This window comes from Monopterus albus, unplaced genomic scaffold (assembly GCF_001952655.1).
Source record: "Monopterus albus unplaced genomic scaffold, M_albus_1.0 scaffold3.1, whole genome shotgun sequence".
Taxonomy (NCBI): domain Eukaryota; kingdom Metazoa; phylum Chordata; class Actinopteri; order Synbranchiformes; family Synbranchidae; genus Monopterus; species Monopterus albus.
In genome coordinates, this window is record NW_018127883.1 from 8,488,681 (window position 1) to 8,509,051 (window position 20,371).

At 39.8% G+C, this 20,371-nt stretch overlaps 2 protein-coding genes across 8 annotated transcripts in view; both read right to left on the reverse strand.

Annotated features, from left to right (window-relative positions):
* LOC109960251 (uncharacterized) overlaps positions 1-8,997 on the reverse strand; it is a 36,411-nt gene extending 27,414 nt beyond the window's left edge. For all 7 annotated transcript variants that reach the window (XR_002274974.1, XR_002274972.1, XR_002274969.1 and 4 more), the window contains exons 1-7: positions 8,936-8,997; positions 8,680-8,838; positions 6,261-6,338; positions 6,016-6,103; positions 5,543-5,735; positions 3,792-4,484; positions 2,682-2,820 (exon numbers count right to left, since the gene is read on the reverse strand). The gene's annotated coding sequence lies outside the window, so the exon portion shown is untranslated. The remainder of the gene's footprint in view (positions 1-2,681; positions 2,821-3,791; positions 4,485-5,542; positions 5,736-6,015; positions 6,104-6,260; positions 6,339-8,679; positions 8,839-8,935) is intronic.
* A 144-nt stretch (positions 8,998-9,141) lies between these two features.
* LOC109961015 (protein very KIND) overlaps positions 9,142-20,371 on the reverse strand; it is a 26,662-nt gene continuing 15,432 nt past the window's right edge. Inside the window, exons 4-9 of the mRNA XM_020601543.1 lie at positions 17,177-17,323; positions 13,677-13,794; positions 13,442-13,581; positions 11,300-11,929; positions 9,446-9,560; positions 9,142-9,254 (exon numbers count right to left, since the gene is read on the reverse strand). Coding sequence (XP_020457199.1) covers positions 9,142-9,254; positions 9,446-9,560; positions 11,300-11,929; positions 13,442-13,581; positions 13,677-13,794; positions 17,177-17,323 — 1,263 coding nt within the window. The remainder of the gene's footprint in view (positions 9,255-9,445; positions 9,561-11,299; positions 11,930-13,441; positions 13,582-13,676; positions 13,795-17,176; positions 17,324-20,371) is intronic.

Consider the following 20,371-nt stretch of genomic DNA (forward strand, 5'->3'; position numbering starts at 1 on the left):
TAAATTCAGAGTTTTTTCAGTTTCCATTACAACTTATTACAAGTTACAGTTATTAACCACGGCAACATTGCATTCTCAGGAGATTTGTTCAGCTGTGCAGTATAAGCAGGAGGAAGGTTGCTGCTGGAGATAAAGCATCCCACTTCCTTGCATCTGCATCTGCCAATGCGTGCCTGCCCACCCTTCCTTTTATCCTGTTGGCTGCATTTTCTATTTTGGTTCTGGGCTCATGTGATTTCACAGAAAAGGGTTGACAGTAAATTGCATCATGAAACCCACCTCAGATACTTAAATGTACATGTAGTTTTTGTAACTAAGTAAAAATTAATCCGTGAATAAATGCCACAAAGCAAATGTAATTGTTCATGTTCTCACCAGACTAACCTTCAAACTTGCATGGGTTTAGAGCTTTTTTTTTTACTTTTCTGTTGCTTTAGAAAAACTTGTCCAGTAAAGAGTCTGTTGCAAAAAGACCATTATCAGTGACCTGTTACAAACCACCCTAGCCCAGTTCCATATATTGGGAGAGAGCCTACCTTTTGTGTCTACCTTTTGGAATTCTATACTAATTGACTTGTGTATGTTCAGATGGTCCTCACATATCCCTTGATACTTTCTCACCTAGCAGTATGTTTAACCTCACTATTTGAGAATCATGTTAAAATGATTCAAGTGGGAATGAATGAAAACTGGTGCAGGAAAGGTGTGCCATATTTGCCCTTTACCCAAATCAAATCAGTATTTATGAAACAGCCCTTGTCCTGCCAGTTACTTATGAGACTTTGCAGGTACTGTCATGGATGAGAGTAGGCCTGCCTACCAAGCACAAGCCTAGGGGTCCAAAAAGTCAATCATATGACTACAAAAAGCCACAAAATGAGAAAAATCAAATGCAAAACAATAGGACATAACATGACTAAATCATAATGAGTACAAAAATATGCCAAATCACAAAAAAGACACAAAACAAAGCAACTACAAAGAGATGCAAAGCAATAAAAAGTGGACAAAAAGCAAGTAAAACTAGAGAAATTCATTTCCTGTCGAAAATGCGTGTAGATGCTGTGATGCTGAAGGATCACCCTGAAAATGCCTGATATCAATTGCTGAAACAGCTGAAGGATGAGTAGAAAATACTGAATTTTTTTGTTAAAATAGTTGAGAAGAAATGGCTGAAGTTCTTTGTTGAATAATCTGAAGGATGAGATGAAATAAATGAAGCAGAAATGATGTTGAAGTAGAGCTGAACATTTTGATACCTGAAATAGCTGAAAGTATGCTGAAGTAGAATATCTCCATTCATTTGAATGGAGAAAGATTTTTCTGAATAAAACTAAATAGTCTAAAAAATTCTGAACAGAAGCATGAAGGTCCTTTAGGACCAGAATATTTTGATACCTGAGATACCCCTGAAAGTATGATGAAGTAGAATTTCCCCGTTCATTTGAATGGGGCAAGATTTTCAGAATAAAGCTAAATATTTCAAGAGTATGAAGTTTAGAAAAATTCTGAAGAGAACCATGAATGTCCTTGAGGAGATGAACATTTTAATACCAGAAATTATGCTGAAGTAGAATTTTCCCATTCATTTGAATGGGGCAAGATTTTCAAAAAAAAAGCTAAATATTTCAAGAGTATGAAGTTTAGAAAAATTCTGAAGAGAAACATGAATGTCCTTGAAGAGCTGAACATTTTGATAGCTGAAAGTATGCAGAAGTAGAATTTTCCCATTCATTTGAATGGGGCAAGATTTTCAAAATAAAGCTAAATATTTCAAGAGTATGAAGTTTAGAAAAATTCTGAAGAGAAGCATGAATGTCTTTGAAGAGCTGAACATTTTGATAGCTAAAATAGCTGAAAGTGCTGAATCAGCATCCATACAATAATTATAAATAATTGGATAACATAGTATGGATGCTGAATCAGCATCCATACAATAATAATAAATAATTGGATAACATAGTATGGATGCCGAATCAGCATCCATACAATTAAAAGATGAAATCATGACCAGTGTTACCAGAACAAAAATGTTAGCTTTAGATGCTAACACAACCAGAAGGATCATAGCCAGATCTGAACCAATCTGAGTCCTCCCGCTGCTTTTAGAGCTCTCCATCTCCTGGTTTTTGCTCTCTGTCCCAGTGCAACCTCTTCAGTGTGGTAGGCACTATTTCGGACCTGTAGCTGTCATGGCTGTCTGTTCAAACTGACTATACTGTATATGACTCAAAAAACTTCTTAAAACCTTCACAAGGTGGCAGGACTGGTTAATTAATGGGATATATTTTCAAAACCCAGTTTAAAAAAGCTGGAATAACAGAAGTGCTGTTGGCTGCAGTGTCATGGAGGTGGATAGTACAGCGGAGAGACATGATGTCCTGTCCCATTTTCACTTGATTTATCAGACAATGTGTAAAATCTTATTTAAGGCACCTTTAGGCAGGTGTATTTTATTATAAACTGTTACTGATTTATGTCTCTGTGTGCAGCTGGTGGCAGAACTAGAAATTTCAGCCTGATGTCTTTACTGAGCAGTTACTGAAGAGAGCTGCAAGCTGTGTCAGTGACTACACTGACTTCATTTTCCTTTGTGTAGTCCAAATTTAGAAAGAAAGATGATGTACAGAATCTCAGGTGATTAAAAAGAAAGCAACACAAGTGTTTGAAGTCCTACTCACTGTATGGATGGGCTGCAGTTGACCAGGCAGTGCAACACACCCAGCAAGTCGTCTTCCTAGTACAATTCACTGAACCGTTCCTTCACAACACTGGCAAACGTGTGGTACTGAAGGTCCTTCAAAGAGAAGCTGTACTCCCCTTGAAGAAGACAAAAAAAAAAAAGAATTGAGATAACGCTTTATCTTTTCTTATTGGCATCCCGACAACTCAGTTTGAGGGGCAAACTTTGTGTCAGAAAGACAAACAACCTCAGTGTAATAAGAACCAGTCGACAATATCAGCTACATACTGTACGTACATTATTTGAACACTGCAGAGAAACCTCCAAACACTGGAGCTGCTCTATCTAGGTATGTGGAACAATACAGAGTGTTGCCTGCAGAGGTTAACATATCCATGAGGGACTGTAAATGTTGTACTGAAAACTTCTAGGAACTAGTGAAACAAATTTGACTATTCTCAGAAGAAAATATCTTTAGGTTTACAAGAAATATTACCAAACAGGAAACCTTAAGAGAACATTACAGAAATTCTGTAAGTATTTAACTCGTAAATCAGTGTATTTGTTTGGGTGTTTTTTTTAATCATTTTTTTCTGCAAGATTACATAAAACATATAATACAAATCCTTAGTTATAAAAGGAATAGTTTACCATTTTGAAAAAACAAAAACCAATGTGTAAAACTGATATGCTGTGGTTCATAAGCCTGAAGCTGGGTATCAAGCAACCTCACAGTGATGACAGAACTTTGGGACATTACTGTATCAGAATTGTTAAATACACCTTTTTGTATGGATGAAATAAACACAGAGAATATTACAGATGTTGGTAGGGAGATTTATTTTCTTTGGACAGGCGACTCTGCTAAGCTATGATAACCAGCTTCTGGTGCTACCTTCATAAGTAGCAAACCAACATGTGGGTGGTATCAATCTTCTCATCTAATTCTTGGCAAGAATGAGGATAACTATATTTCTCAAAACATCAACCTATTCCATTAAATATATTTGTAACATTTATCGCAAACAATACCCATCCTCCATAACTATGGCCAAAGCAAATTAAGCAATAAAGAAGTGACATATTAGAGTCATCTAAAGACACATACCCATGGCGATATCCTTGTGGCCATTGTTCAAATACCCATTGTGCTGGAACACCCATCAAGTGAAAACTCTCCTTTGAGCAGGCCAATCACTTCCTGGAAGGCAGGGAGGACTTTGCAGGAGATGTACTCTGAAGGAGACAGGCTCATACCTTGTGTTCCTGAAATTGTCTGTCCATTGTAAGCCCCAGGCTCACTGTACTTCGGAGGGCTGTCAGAAATGATAGAGCTACCACTGAAATAAGATGACAGTAGGCCATATTCCTGAGATTCAGGCTTCATGGGCACAGTCGGGCAGTTAACAAATGAACCTTCAGTGCATCCTGGAACTGTGATTAGTGCCTGCAAAGGCTGTGGGATCAGGGAGAGATTTATTTCCAACCTGATGAGAGGCTCAGGAGCCCTGACCTGCACAGGTACTAAAGAAAGATGTCCTGTTGTGGGATCATGACGGAAAAGGTAATTGTTGAAAACACCACAACCACTGAGATTAGAAAATAATGACTGAGGAAGAGAGATTTCAAAATGGGAAATACCACGTAGAGGGGATGGAGAGTTATAGTTGGAAGTTGTAGTTATGGCTGCCTGCTCGATAGACGACTCCTGTGTAGTTAGACAGGGTTCAATCTGCACAGGATATGTATATTCAGTGTGTGAAGTGAAATTGAGGCTCCTTGTGAAAATTCATCCAGAATCCTGTAAAATAAACAATCCCTGATGAGTGATTGCCTTTTAAAGCTGTGTAGCATTTTTTTTCTAGATATTAGTTTTACTGCTTCCTCTTATTCTTTTTATATTCTTAACCATTTTAAATCCATTATATAAAAAACACATTTCTGAAAATAGACATAACAATCCCATATTTGTCCATTACATGTCAAAATACAGCCAGCAGCCAGTTAGCTTAGCATAAATACTGGCACTGGGAAAGCAGGCAGCCTGGCTTTGTCCAGAGGTAATCAAATCCACCTACCAGCCCTCTGAAGCTCACTAACACATAATATTTGCCATTTATTTATTTATTTATTCCCTATAATAACCAAACTGTAAAAACAAAAATTTGAATTTTTGTGGTGGCTTATGTTGGGCTATTTTTTGTAACAACTTCCTGAAGTCTTCTCATTACCGTGAGGTTGTCAGGTAAGCAGCAAAGACTTCGGGAAATCACTGTGCTCAGCCCAAGCTCCCAGGACCACAGCTGCTCTGTGAAGCAACCTTACCATAAATTTGGAAAATTAGATAAGAGCTGTAATAGCAAATTACCTCATGCAGCCAGCAGGAAGTCAGCCAGCTCAGAAAGAGTCCAACACTTAAGTCCTCTTAAAACTTGTGACACTTTACACTTGGTTAATGAACCAATTAAACAAATCAAGCAAGCAAGCAAGGAAAAGTTTATTTATATAGCACCCATCTAAACTAAAGTTACAACATGCTTCACAGTAAAAAAAAAAAAGAAAACAAAAAACATAATAAAACACTCTTAGAGAAAGTCACATTAACAACAAAATATTAATTAGTGAGCTTTTGAGGTGCTGGTAAATAGACCTGTTCTACCTTTCAACAGAGGCAGGTGAGCTGTTTCCAGTCTTTATGCTAAGGTATGCTAACCATCTTCTTATCAAGCTCTACAAGAAAACAAAGAAGTGGATTTCCTAAAATGTTGAAATATGCCTGTAAATTTTAATGACTTTTAGACTGAAAATTGTTTATTGCAATGCATTACCATTATATATTAAATATATGGAACATCCCACCCTTGACTGGCAGTTGCAATGTTGTGGCTCTCCTCCTCTGAGTCTGCTTCATTGGTCAGGATGATGGGTGTGAAGTGCGTAGCAGTGGAAGTGAAGGCCTCTGGGAGCAGGAGTTCCTTGCTGCCTGGATAGCTGTGGGGAACAGGGCCAGGTACAGCAGCCAGTTGGCTCACAATTCCCATGGGCACAAAGCCTACACACAGTTATGACAATGCCAGATAGAATGTCAGTGATACTGTCTCATGCAATGCACAAACTGTCAAAATGTAAGAAAGAGCTGTTCCTACAACAACAACAATCCTAGTTAAAAGCCGTGATGCCTCGTAGATTTTGTTTACTGAACCTCCCTCAATCATGACAAAAAGAAAATGGCAGTGCATATTGACAGCACAATTCAAAGGAACATATAATGTACTGTACATTTCAAGGGCAACTGCATGAGGGTCATCCATAGTAAATTAAAGCTGTCCTACCACCGCTGTTTTGTGCAGACTCTTCACATAAGCCTTGATGTGTTTGACTTGCACTCACATCTTCTGCATCACTAGATTTTGAGGCTGGCTGAAAGAAAATAAGTGTTTCATTACAATAATGAAAAATCCTATTTTTTTTTAAATGACATAAAACAGGACAGAACAGAAAGACACATACAGACTCTGTCACTGAGACTTACACAATATGTAAATATATCTGTGGTGAAAAACAACAGAACATTTACCGGGTGAACTCTTCTGACCAGGTTGTTCCAGACAGTCTCAGCATTTGTCCTTTGATGTGATAAGCAGTCCTGACAGCTCTGGAACAGATCCACATGAAAACAAGTATGAAATTCTTCACACACACAATCACACAGAGTAACTAATAATATCAGAATTAATTTGGCCCTGAAATAACTGAAGTGTTTGATAATAATATAAAACATCCAGTATTTTGAAAACTAACAAACAGTTACTTTTGCAAAATGACAGACCACATAACAATAAAAGTAAATTATGGTATTTTTTGGTAAGCACTTTGCTGACAAAATGGCAAAGCACTTAAAAAATTTGACTCTACATTTAAATTACAAGTGTTTTTCTTCTAAAAAGGATGTCCATTTGGAAGGGTGCTCCTCCCTGGAGGTCTAAAGGTGATTATAGCACATTGATATGCAAAATCAAATTGGGCTTTAAGACTTTTCATACAAAATCCAGTGCAAAGCACTTTCCAGAGTGAGACATAAAAGACAGAAAAGCAAAATAAAATAAGTTAGTCTTCCAGAATAAAGCAGAAGGCAACATAAGATATAAATAAATTGAAATAAAAAGAAAAGTAAAATGATTATGGTTATAAATGGATTTTTGTTTTCTGTTTCCTGTGTGAAAGCCTAAACATATAGTAGGAAACAGGCTATATGCTAAGGTTAGCATTTTAACATGCTTAGAATGACAATGCTGCTGATGTTTAGCAAATAATGTTAACCATGTTTACCAAGTTTAGCATGTAAGCATGCATTGTGAACATGCTAACATTTAGTTCAAATGTGATCACGTAATGTCATACGTGTAATTAAAACCTCGCAGGGCTACTAGCTCGTTAGTGTGGCTAAAATTTGCTTTTATGGCTTCTGTTTAAACTGTTTGCATGTTTGGTGACGTTTAGGTTTTACTTAAAAACAACCCAGTTTCTGTTTTGTAATACAACCCCAAATCAGCAAAAGTCGGGATGGTATGTAAAATAAAAATTAAAACTGAAAATAGTGATGTGTAAATCATCTGTGTCCTGTATTACATTGAAAAAAATACAGCAGCACATTATTTGATGTGATGCCTCATCAATTTGATTCCTTGTTCAAAATAAACACTCACTTCAATCCTGATGCCTGCAACACATTCCAAAAAAAGTTGGGACAGTAAAACATTTACCATGGTGTGATGTTGCCATTCCTTTTCACAACACTTAAAGACATTTAGGGACTGCGGATACAAAGCGATTAAGTGTGTCAGGGGTAATTTTGTCCCATTCTTGTTGCTGGTAACAGTTTGAATGGTCCTTTTCATCTTTGGTCTGGAGCACACACAGCATCATGACAGGTTTCCACTGTGTGATGGTCCATCCCAGATGCCTCTGAGCCCAGAGCAGTCAACTGCACCTATGGACACTGTTGACATAGGGCTTCCTTTTGGCACAGTACAGTTTAATCAGTGTTAATGGATGTAACTACATATTGTAGTGCCTGACACATGTGTGCCAAAGTAATCCTGAGCCCATGTGGTTATATCGCTTATAGAAGAGTGATGAGTCTTGATGCAGTACCATCTGAGGGATCGGAGAGCACGGTCATCCAACTTAGGCTTGTGCCCTTGTCCTTTACACACTGAAATCCCTCCACATTCCTTGAATGTTTTAATAATGTTCTGCACCGTAGAGGGTGGCATATCCAAATCCCCCTATATTTCTTTGACGAACATTGTTTTTAAACATTTCAGTAATTTTCTCACACATACAATATTTTGGCAAACTGGCGGTCCTTGGCCCATTTTTGCTCCTACAGGGCTCGGCCTTTCCTTGATGCCACTTTTGCACAAAATCATGATTGCAGTCACCTGCTCACATCATCTGTTTCAAATGGAACCATCATTTCATTGTTTTACCTCATTAGTAAACCTAAAATGTAACCATCCCAACTTTTTTGGAATGTGTTGTTTTTGAACATGGCTAAATCACTGTAGTAGTAGACAAAGGATCAATTTCAGGGGCTCGGCCTTTCCTTGATGCCACTTTTGCACAAAATCATGATTGCAGTCACCTGCTCACATCATCTGTTTCAAATGGAACCATCATTTCATTGTTTTACCTCATTAGTAAACCTAAAATGTAACCATCCCAACTTTTTTGGAATGTGTTGTTTTTGAACATGGCTAAATCACTGTAGTAGTAGACAAAGGATCAATTTCAGGGCAATGCAGTAGGGAAATGCAAACTGCAGGGGCTTTGTGCCTGGTAAAAGGACATGGATAATGGGAGGCCACATATGAAGCATGACCTTTCAGCAAAGAGCTAAAGAGAAGAGAGTCTAAATCTGCTGTAAAAAGCCAAATCAAAGTGTGGGATCAAAGGAGCAATGCAAGCTTTTCAAGAAAAATTTAAGCTAATACTTTTTTAGCCATGACAATGGTAGGTCTCTCAATGGGCGCCTTCTTTGCCATCTCCAGTAGCAGTCTCTTCAGTTTGTGAGGCATTGCCAGTTTCTGATTAGGTGATAAACTGAACTTGGCAGCAGCCCAGAGAATAGCAGCAACCCCATACACACAAACCTGAGCCAACACAGAAAAGCATACAGGATGGATAAACTGAACCAAATAATTAGTAAAGTTCAATCTAAAAATAACTGAAAGCATTTTGGATACAGACCTTCTCAGTCAAAATTCCATCCTCTTGATATTCAGGTGCAAAGTAAAATTCATCTTGGGATCCTGCAAAAAACAAGAAAAAGTCAGTTATAAGTCCACAAAACCCTCCAGACACTTTAGCCTGACATAGTTGCATTTGTGCCCTTTGAACATCTATTTTGTAAGTAAATTAAAATTTAATAAGTTAGACTGCTTGGCTTCCTTACATTACAGCAGCACAGAGCGAGAGCACAGCAAAGTAAACTTACCTATGGTTTTAGGTTTCAAGAAGAGCACTTCTCCCTCGCAGCCCACATACACTGTGTCGAGGCAAAAATATGCTGAGAGGAAAAGAGGAAAATCAGCTCTACAAAAAACTGTGAGCATCATATATATATATACACACAGATTGGATATATTTGCTTGGATAACTACATAGCTTGATGGCTACCATCTAAATATTAAAAAATAAGATAGACAAAGAGTACATCTTACAAAGTACTGGTTTCTGTATAAAGTGGGTAAAAATCACCTGGAAAGTCAATGTAGGTCTGCAGTGAGGACAGGCAGGTGTAACACAGAGCCCACAGCTCATTTACTGTCAGTCTCAGTCCAGAACGAGTAAGTAACTCTCTTAGCGAGATCCACTGGAGGGAAAATAAGAGACAAAACCCAGACTTAAAAAGACACGGGTTACAGAAGCTTCAGTTGATTTCTCAGTAGGTCTAATTAACTCAAATTGAAGTCACTTGACTTTTTCTAAATCTATTTTTCAGTGATCCAACTTTCAGTAATGATTTGTCTTATTGGTGTTTACACATCCTTTTGGCCTATTACTGATGATCATGTGTTTCCTCTGTGTCCACTCTGAAAATGTTGCATAACTCAGTAAATTCAAGTATCCTATATAGAACAGATTCAGGTCATTTTGTGCACATTATGGCACAGACGTTTTCTAAACTGACAGCAAATGTATAGTCTACATTAACCTTTCTACAATAAATTAGCCAAGCACACCTCACTATCATGGTAAGTATCTTTTTTGACTAGAAAAGGCACAACTTATATACACTGATCAGCCATAACATTATGACCACTGACAGGTGACGTGAATAACACTTATCTTATCACAATTGTACCTGTCATTGTGTGGGGTGTATTAGGCAGCAAGTGAACATTCAGTCCTCAAAGTTGATATGCTGGAAGCAGGAAAAATGGGCAAGTTTAAGGATCTGAGCAACTTTTTCAAGGGCCAAACTGTGATGGCTGATGACTGGGTCAAAGCATCTCCCAGACTGCAGGTCTTGTTGAATGTTCCTGGTCTGCAGTGGTTAGTACCTACCAACAGTTTCTAAGGAAGGACAAACCATGAACTGGTCATGGACACCCAAGGCTCACTAACGATGACATTGACCTACTGTAGATTAAACTTTAAAACATAATTCATCCTTTCAAAAGATTCCATTTTGTTTGAATCTGTACATTGGTCTCATTCAGTGGCTGTAGTGGTGATGTCACACCTAAAGTAGGGAGGCTGTTGAATTTGTCTAAAGCATTATCTCTAACTTGTCCTCGCTACCAGAGTTTTGACTCCATTAACATAGGTTTTTCACTGAATTGTAGACACATTAGTGCTCTTTTGGACACTATAAATATGGAAGCAAACAGATTCACACAAGATGCACAGTGAGATGCAGAGTGACATGAGTGCCAACCAACTGCTGCATTGACTACTGTGTACACAATATTAGGCAGGTGATCATAATGTTATGGTTGATTAGTATATACAGTAAGTTTGAGAGTGAAATAGCAGCAGAGACAGTAGACAAAACTTATCCCAACACAACATCCACTTACTATCTTTTTCAGCTTGTAAGTGGTCTCCCCACCAAAACGCCAGCTGTTATCACATGAGCAAAGACTTGTACTTAAGTCACATGTTGACAATAGAGAAAGAATCTCAATGTCAACTAAGCTGCTGTTGAAAATATGAACCTTTATTGTAGGCCTGAACATTAAAAACTTTTTTGAGCATGATTTAGATCCCTGTGCGATCTCAGTCTCACATGGCAATGATTCTGCTGTGCTTGCATTAGCAGTGAGGTGCCTTGCATCAAACCAAGTGCAGAACCATTGTCATGTGAGACTGACAACGCACTTGGATCTAAATCATGCTCACAAAACGATTTATCATGCAGCCCTACTTTAATGTCAGTCTAACGCTTCACATAGCTCAGCTCAGCTTGTTCTTGACAGCTACTCTTACTGACACACAGCCTATTGCCCAGTGGACTTTTATAACGGCACCAGACATAACTGCATTGAAATCAGAGCTGCAACTGCAAAGCCACACTGTAGATGTCACAGCTGCCTGGCATTGGCTAACCTCATCCTGGGATTCTTCATTCAGGCACAGCATACTCTTGGTCATGTGGTTATTAGGAATGTAGAGGTTATGGCTCAGTGGGCTCTGGTCTCCAGAAGAGTCCTGTTCCTTTTCCAGGTCCTGACAGGAAGTACAGGTAGATGCTAAGACCTGGATACAGTCATTAGAATCACTTTCATGGCATTCTTGAATTTTTGTTTCGCCACTGCACAAAGTCTCATCCCTGTTTTCTTGTGACATCTGATTGTCCACAACTGAGTCCACATAATCCTCAGTGCTACTGTGTGGGCAGGATTCACAGGACCTGCCCCTGTTGAATCGATGAAACCTGTTTCTCCACACAGGCTTGCAGCTCCAGTGTTCATCTGCTCCTATCTCAGTGAGGTCCGATACAGGTATACTGATATTTCCGTGTGCTGGAGGGGAAAGACACGGAGGGTTGTTGGAGTCTGGGATGGAACAGGAGCGGTTGAGAGCCCCCCTCACTCTGTTCAGCCTCTGCTGAGCTCTCCTCCTCACTGGGGAGCTGTTGTGTGACCTGAGGTCCATCTCATCTGCAAAGATTATGCCATCGTCTTCACTGCTGTCCATATCCTCAGCCCAGAGAGAAGAATCCCAGCCCCTGCACACCTGTAGATTAAGGATTATTATTCATTATGTACTCATTTGTTTTCAGATGTACTGAATGCACAGATAATCTTAATTATTAACAAATTAAGCAAATAGAGTTTAAGTATCCTCAAAACAGAAGTGGAAATGAAGGAACCTATAGAAGCTGTAGAAACAAATTATCTAAACCACAACTGACTCAAAACCTGGAAGGAAAAATTTAACAGCCTACTTTTCAATACTGATCAGTTATAAACTGTCAGGGCTTCATAACAGCACTCAATTAAAACTCGCTTTCCACTGATCAAAGCTTTTGTTATTGATATTGAACCTACATAGCCTGCAGTCAGAGAACACAATGATTTTACTCCATAAAATATGGAGCAAACTCATGTTAACGTAAAAAAAAGTTATTTTAGTATATTGAGTGAATTAGTGAACTGCTGTATCTTTTTAACTTATGATAGCTTATCAACTTACTTACATTATAGATACTGTATACAGATGAGTTTCCAAGCAATGTCTTCACTGAGTTGCAGTGCACATGCACAGTAGAAGATAAATCAGAATGACAAAGAGCTAAAGGGAACATGAAAGGCTTTTTGTGCCATAACATGAACAAATCACATAAGTAATGGGCGAAAATGTTTAACAGCCCAAAGAGGAAGCCTCCCCTTCAAAAAAGAGTTAGAGATTAGGTCTGTCTCTGGATTTTAATAAAGTCGTGAACAGTTTTTCCCATAAACTGATGGGCAGCAGTTTTAATATAAGGCAGCCCACACTGTTATTTGCTTGTTGCAGCTGGTTTAAAGAATAGTGCACAGGTTTGTCAGGCTCTATGATCAAAGCCATTGTGATCAATTTGATGTGAGTTTAGTTTTAGTGTGAGAACCTGCATCATGTTGTTAAATGTACAAAAACAAGAGGTGGGCAGCGGCTCTTTAGACTTTGACCGACAATACTTGTTAAATCCTACTGGTACTGCTGGAACTTTCTGATAGCATGTAGCATATTTCTAGAGTCTGGTACTTGATGGCAAACAGAAGTAGTTTTATACATGCTAACATTACTAAAATCCAGAATGGCAGCTTCTGTGCTCTTAGTTGGAGGAATTTAATTTATGCTAATGTTACCTTTTTAATGATTTATTTTCAATACATTACTAGTGTTAAGAGGGGAAGTCTGTTCATACATGCTGCACAAGCTAATTTCACATTATCTCGGTTAGTGTTATCACTGCTATTAGACATTTCTCCCTGGAGAAATTAGCTAGTCAAAGCCAACAGATGTCTGTGTATACTAAAACAGCTTTAGCAATGTGAGGACAAGTGCTGCACACAAATTTACCTCTACACTGTCATTTTACTGATTTCTGTGATGCTGCTTTAGTTCTAAACACTATTTATAATAGTTAAAAAATTGCCTTATTTTTAAACACAATATAAGTTAAAAAAAAGAAGCTATTGTTTGCTGCACATTCTGTTACTTGAGTTATTTCTTCCTCCAGAGCAGAAGCAACACTCTGGCACACACCTGTTGCCTGGACAGACCATTCGCCTTAACAGAACTGTCACTGCACAAATCTTTGGTGTTGTCATTCAAGCTAAGTCTTTTAAGCAGGCATCTGGGTTTGGGCTGCTGCCATCTCGCCTCCCAAGAGCATTCCTGTCCATCTGTGGATATACAGAACAGAGATGGCAATTAGAACCAAGAGAAATCACAGCAGAGATCAAGTAGTGACACAATTAAATAGATTTACTACACTGACCTTGAAAAGTTGAAAGTGATTCAATGGAGAGCATCCGTCGCCCAGCTGAAGACAGTTTCCGGCACACAGCTGCAGAGGAGGTATGAGACAGCTGTGCCTCAGCCAGAGACAGGATGTCCTGTGGGAGTAGGTTTACAATATTCAAAAAAGACATGATGCTTATGTTCTATTTTTACATTTACTACAAATACTTGTGGACAGATCAAGAAATTAACCTTTTTTAATTCTTTGCAAGTATGTACAGTATGTAATGCATATATTGTATACACACACACTTGGATTAAATGCCTGACAGAGGATATTTGATGGAAACATTGCTGTTGCAATGCATTTAGAGTACATTTCAGTACTTTTTTGTCCCTGTTGTAGAAATTTATGTTGTGGCACACCAACAGGGAAGGGACTTCCAACTCCCAGACCTCAACAAAGTATAGGACATACAGTATACTGTGTAATTTGCACTGACACAGCATTTCCACTTGATGCTGCTCAAGAGCAATGGCCAGCTACTGTACACTGGTAATTAGCTCATCTAATACTCATAAGAGAAAAATAGACTTCAATTAATGCTAAAGCAATAATTTCTGTAAACACATTTTCTTCTCCTAAAGGACCCACAAGATTCTACTTGTGCTATAAAGGAATGGTGAAGGAGCGGTGTGTGGGATGTTTATTGGCTTGTTGGGTAAAGACATTATCAACACTGACCACACACATGCTGTTGTGCTATCCATCTACTTGGGCAGGGATGGCTCTATAATTACACAAATCTGTTTCTCTGAGTGTTTCTATCATTATGTCCTAAGACTATGTTAGGGGGTTTAGGTACTGTACATTTATTGTTGAGGGCTAAGCTGAAACTGCAATTACTACTTATATGTGTCAGGTCCGCTCAGTGCGGCCTGCCTCTCCTCCTCCTCCTTTCTCTCTCTCGTCATGCAGGATCTGCGCCTTAGCTGTATCGCATTCGGTAATCAGTGAATTGTTGGTTAGCGCACAGCTGAGGTGCATTGCTGGAATTACGTTTTCCTCCCTTATTTAAACCTCTGGCAGACGCTCCGTCGTCGCCGGAGCAATAACTAACTATGCATGTGCATGCACATGTGTTTTACTATGTGCATGTGCATGTGCATGTGCATGCGCATGCGTATGCGTATTCTCACAAGTGTCAGTGCCTCATTGTGGCATGAGTAAGTAGGGTGTTGGCCCCATCTTTTCCAAAGAGCATATGGATGCCATCTCACAGAGTGAGAGAGGGGAAAAACTATAGGAGCCTGAATAAGAGGAAAGAGAAAGGGAAATGGAAAGAATAAGAGAAGAATGATAAATTAGCATCTGGCTTGTGTATTTGGAAGCCAGAACACATCCCTAATTCCTTGTTCTTTTCTTCCTTTATGGATTTGCCAGTGGAGGGTTTTGGTTAAGTCGAACAGGTAAACACACAAACTAACGGCAGGAAACAGGGTAAGTATTGTCCATAACATATAGCAATGCTCCGGAGACGAATCAAAAATATGTAGTGCAGTGGGAATTAGCGTAGCTCGTAGGTAGTGTGGTAGAGTCAAGCCAAAACGCACAATGTCTGTCAGCGTAGCATTCTACCAAAATGTGTAGTGTAGTGGGAATTAGCGTAGCGCGTATGTAGTGTGGTAGAGTCAAGCCAAAACGCACAGTGTCTGTCAGCATAGCATTCTACCAACATGTACAGTCCGCGTTACTATGTTATGTATAATATGTAGTGTAAATTAGTGTAGCGCGCAGGTAGTGTGGTAGAGTCAAGCCAAAACACACAGTGTCTGTCAGCGTAGCATTCTACCTCACTCCAGGTTGCGCAGTACATAGCTAATGTTCCGGTCTTCAGTTTTTCTTTTTTATTAAATCTGCAAAAAAGGCAAAAAATCTGTGTTTTTCTGTCAATATAGGGTGCTGTGTGTACATTAATGAGGAAAAAAATGAACTTAAATGATTTTAGCATATGGCTGCAATATAACAAAGAGTGAAAATTTTAAGGGGGTCTGAATACTTTCCGTACCCACTGTAAGTAAGGAGCAGGTAATCATCGGGATGCACCCCAGCTGTGTGCATCGACAAACCAGTTGCTAATTACTGGAATGCAACACAGCTGAGGTGCAGAGCCCACATGATAGAGAGAGCAGAGGAGAGAAAGACGGAGGAGAGGCAGCGGCCGCTGAGCGGCCCTGACAACACATGTGTTAAGCAATACATAATCAGGATCACCGCTGACAGTCCCTGTGCAGTTGATGTCGGTACATTTGCTATTCTTTTTCATTAGAGAGAGCAGAGGAGAGAAAGACGGAGGAGAGGCAGCGGCCGCTGAGCGGCCCTGACAACACATGTGTTAAGCAATACATAATCAGGATCACCGCTGACAGTCCCTGTGCAGTTGATGTCGGTACATTTGCTATTCTTTTTCATCTGTTCGTCCTGATCCTCCTACTCTCCTGGTTCCTGCCGTTAGTCTGTCTACTCACCTGTCTGTCCGGGTCTCCTCAGCCGTCACAGCCCTACTCTGTTTTTGTACTGTCCAAACCTGGTCATATATATATGTTGACTCTGTCACTTTGTTTGTGTTGCTACCATTAAACCACCTTTTTTCGCTAGCACCTGGGTCTGCACCTTGAGTCCTACCTCAGTTCTTCCTCACCCCCCTGGTGAGGGGGATGTAACCATAACAATATGAGTAGAATTTACTATTCACACTATCATCTATTTAAATGTTTATTACCTCTGCCAAGGGTGGGGGTTATGTTTATGCTGGCGTTTGTTTAACAGCATAATTCAAAAAGTAATGAACAGATTCTGATAAAGGTTTTTGGAGATTATGACCAAAAATGACTGACTCTTTGACAATTATCTTATCTAATACTTTCATCTATTTCTCTGCAGGGATGGTGATTCTGTTCCCTATTTTTCAGACTGTTGAATTGTCTTGCAAATTATTGAACTGCTTAGAATTATTGTAATAATAAATAATTATTTGGATGATTTGCCTGAATTAATTTAGTTAACATCTGACCTCAATGACCACAGTTTAGCAAACAGCTGCTGAACAAGCAGAACACAAACTTGCAGGAATGTGATGTCTTCACCACTCTGCCTGTGATCCACTAATTGAAATCCCTTTTTTACCCCTAAACCGAGTGAATGTCTGTCAAGTATTTTTGTTTATCTTGAATAACTTTCAAACTAATAATGATATCCCAAATGCCAACAGTAGGTTTTCAAGCAATCATATTATGAGGGTCAAACTATCACTGGAATGCTGCTTTAATGGTATTAATGAAGCTGCTCTTGGTGGAGGTTTGCGCTCTTTATTTCAGCCATTTTACTTCTTTTTAACTGGATACCATGACAATACAATTACTCAAACAACAAATATAATTATTCCACTACTGATGGGGACAGATGGTGATGGGGAAACCATACAGCTTTCTATCAATCATTCTAGCAGTACAGAACAGCCAGAAGGGTTTCTATACCTGCAGCAGTGGCCTGTCCTCAGGCTTCTCCTCCTGCATTTGTTCCAACAACTTCTGGATTTCTTCCCCCAGCTCAGCCTCCAGCTCTGGCTCAATGATAAAGCTCAGCGCAGCAGAAAGTGTAGATCCCAGAGAGTAAACATGGCCCTGCAGCCGGTGACAGAGAAGAAAACACTATCATCATTAGGAAGCAGTTCAACTGTGAATTACAGTAAGCACTGAGAATGCCAAAGAGGACTCACTCCCAACAACTGAAGCAGACTGTACCCATACTTATGTGGTCAGCACATGTGCAAGGCGGATCCCAGAGTGGGTCACCAAAATAGAAGAGTAAATACTCAGCTGGCTTTAACTCCTGTTTTGCTATGCTACTACTTTGGTCGTGTGTAATATCTCTGTTGGCAAAAACACACTTGAAAATAACAGAAGTTAAGAAAAGGTTAGTGCTTTTGTCAAACATTTTGCGTTTTTTAAAGACAGCAAAATTACAATGCATGGTTTATTTTGAAATTCAGTTACATAAGTCAGCTGTAAAGTTATTCATGCAATGAGCAGAGTGGTGACACCACTCTGTATTACATTAAAGGACACCAAAAGCATTTGAATCCAATCACAAAGGCATGATTCTATTTTAGAGCTAAAAGACTTCCCATTTCAGCGCTATTCTTATAGGGGCAGATGGTCAGGGAATTATCTATAGAATAAAATTCATTTACCAATCCTCAAAAGAGCATAAATAATTTATATGAACATTTATTAAGCCACAACAGACAGTGAGAATAATGCATATTTTCCCCAGAGAACGCAGGAAAGATGATACATGTCATATCCAGGAGGTGCAGGTACTCTATATTGTGCCTTAAAATGAACAGTATGCCAGTACACAGCCCCACTAATAAAAAGTCACTTTTGGCTTTTCCCATTTAGGGGTCACCACAGTGAATCATCACACCGACAACTCGCATGTTGACATTTGGCACGTGTTTTATGCCGGATGCCCTTCCTGACTCAACCCTGACTTGAACCCGGACTGCAGCAGCGAGAGCGCTGAACTTTAACCACTAGCCTACCAGGGACCACACAGCCCCACTAATCACTTCACTTAAAAGCTCCAGTCAGAGGAACAGGTGGCTCATACCAGTCTGTCATAAGTTTCGAATGGGTCATGTTTAAAGCATAACTCAGTTTGAGTTCAACGGGACCTCATTTTGAAGCTGCACACAATGTTTCTACTAATAATAGGTAAGTAATAAATAAGTAAATGCACCGACAGCCATCTTTGTTTTCTCAGTCTTTTGCAACCCATCCCAGATTACTTTTACCACAAAAGAACTGTTAAATATCGGACAACTCACACCGAACTACCTTTCTCCAATTTTTGTGAACGAAAAATGCTGTATGGAGAATCTAATCGGAGGCACAGCTGCAATCTCTGGGATCTGGAAGAAGCATGCGGGCGTCTTAGTGAGGCTATGCCAGAGAGGGACCCAGACTCCACTCCCGTCTATCCACCTAGCAAAGCTCCCTGGTCAACAAGACGGATGAAATTCTTCTCGTCAACAGGACTAACCCTGACTTTGCACATTCTGCTGCTTTGTGCTTCATGGAGACTTGGCTCAGCGACTCGATCGCAGACAGCACGATACAAGTACCGGGCTTCCAGGTGTACAGAATGTAATGGAGCTGTGTGGGAAAACGAGAGGAAGTGGAATCTGTTTCTACATAAATGAAGGTTGGTGCACAGATGTCACAGTGCTACAGAGGACATGTAACACGGACTTAGAGACTCTTGTTCTCAACTGCAAACCCTTCAATTCTCCCTGAGAATTATCGTGCTTCATCCTGGTGGGTGTCTATTTAAAGCTGCAGGCCCACGCTAGTGCACTACAGCTCCTGTCCGAACTGATAACTAGTGTGGAGCTAGAACACCCCGACTCTCCACTCATTGTCCTAGGGGATTTTAACAGAGCAAATCTCACCCACTAACTGCCCAAATACAGACAGCACGTTACCTGTCCCACCAGGGACAAAATCACACTGGACCACTGCTACACAACAATAAAAGACGCCTATCGCTCTGTCCCCCATGCAGCCCTCGGACGCTCTGATCACTGTATGGTCCATCTTATTCCAACCTACAGGCAGAAACTCAAAGCTGCCCCAGGAGCTGCTGATACATTTCTACAGAGTGTTAGGTATTTTTAGTCAAATAGATATTGGTCAGGTACTTGTTGTATTAGAAATGTTTAGTGGAGTCAGGATGTCTAGGTAGGCTGTCAAATGCTTAGTCATGCTCATGAGTTTTTTGCAGGGTGCACATGGTCAAGGATAACTTGTTAAGGAAACGCTCGACACAAGGGTGAGCGAGCGGAGAAAACAGCAGACCCAGGCGGCTGGCTTCGGTGCAAGCAAAGATTTATTTACAGTGTTTAAGTAGTGCATCAATATATACAAAGTGAAGTGGTGAATATAACCGGGTGTCAACCAGCAGTAGCAGGAGTTATGGTACGTGGAGTGATGATGGACCGGGCTGCAGGGGTAGGAATCACTCCTGGGCTGGTCGGGCAGGAGATCCGGTTGACTGAGGAGGTAATAGGAGAGATACAGTTAAATTGGAGACTGTGCATCGACCTGTGATGGTGGTGGCTGGTGGAGCTGAGGAACAAGAAAGAGCGATAATCCTAGGGAGGTCTGACGACGTAGAAAGAACTAGCAGGGGAGTGATGGGTGAGCAGAGTATAAATGAGGAGTGAGACAAAAGAGGTGCAGCTGATGAGTGTCAGAAAATCAGGGCAGGTGTGTCTAATCAAATAATCAGTGTGAGGGAGCTGACTAGGGCGAGAAAAGAGAAGAAAGGAAAGTGCAGCCGGCCAAACCTGACATAACTAGATAGAAAAGTTGATGACTGTTAGAAGACAGGATGATTATTCTTATTATTATTATTATGTGTTTAACTGTAATCGTAATCATAATATTTTCTTATGTTTTATGTCATGACATGTCACTAGAGGTCGTGTTAGAATGTTACAGGTCTCTATTTATAAGGTACTCTGTTTTTATTCGTGTCTGTGCAGATTCTCAGTCATCCAGGTCATAGTAAGCTGAAAAAAACTTAGAAAAAATCAACTGGACTAGATTTCTAGGTCGAAGACGTTTCACCTCTCATCCAAGAGGCTTCATCAGTTCTGACTGACT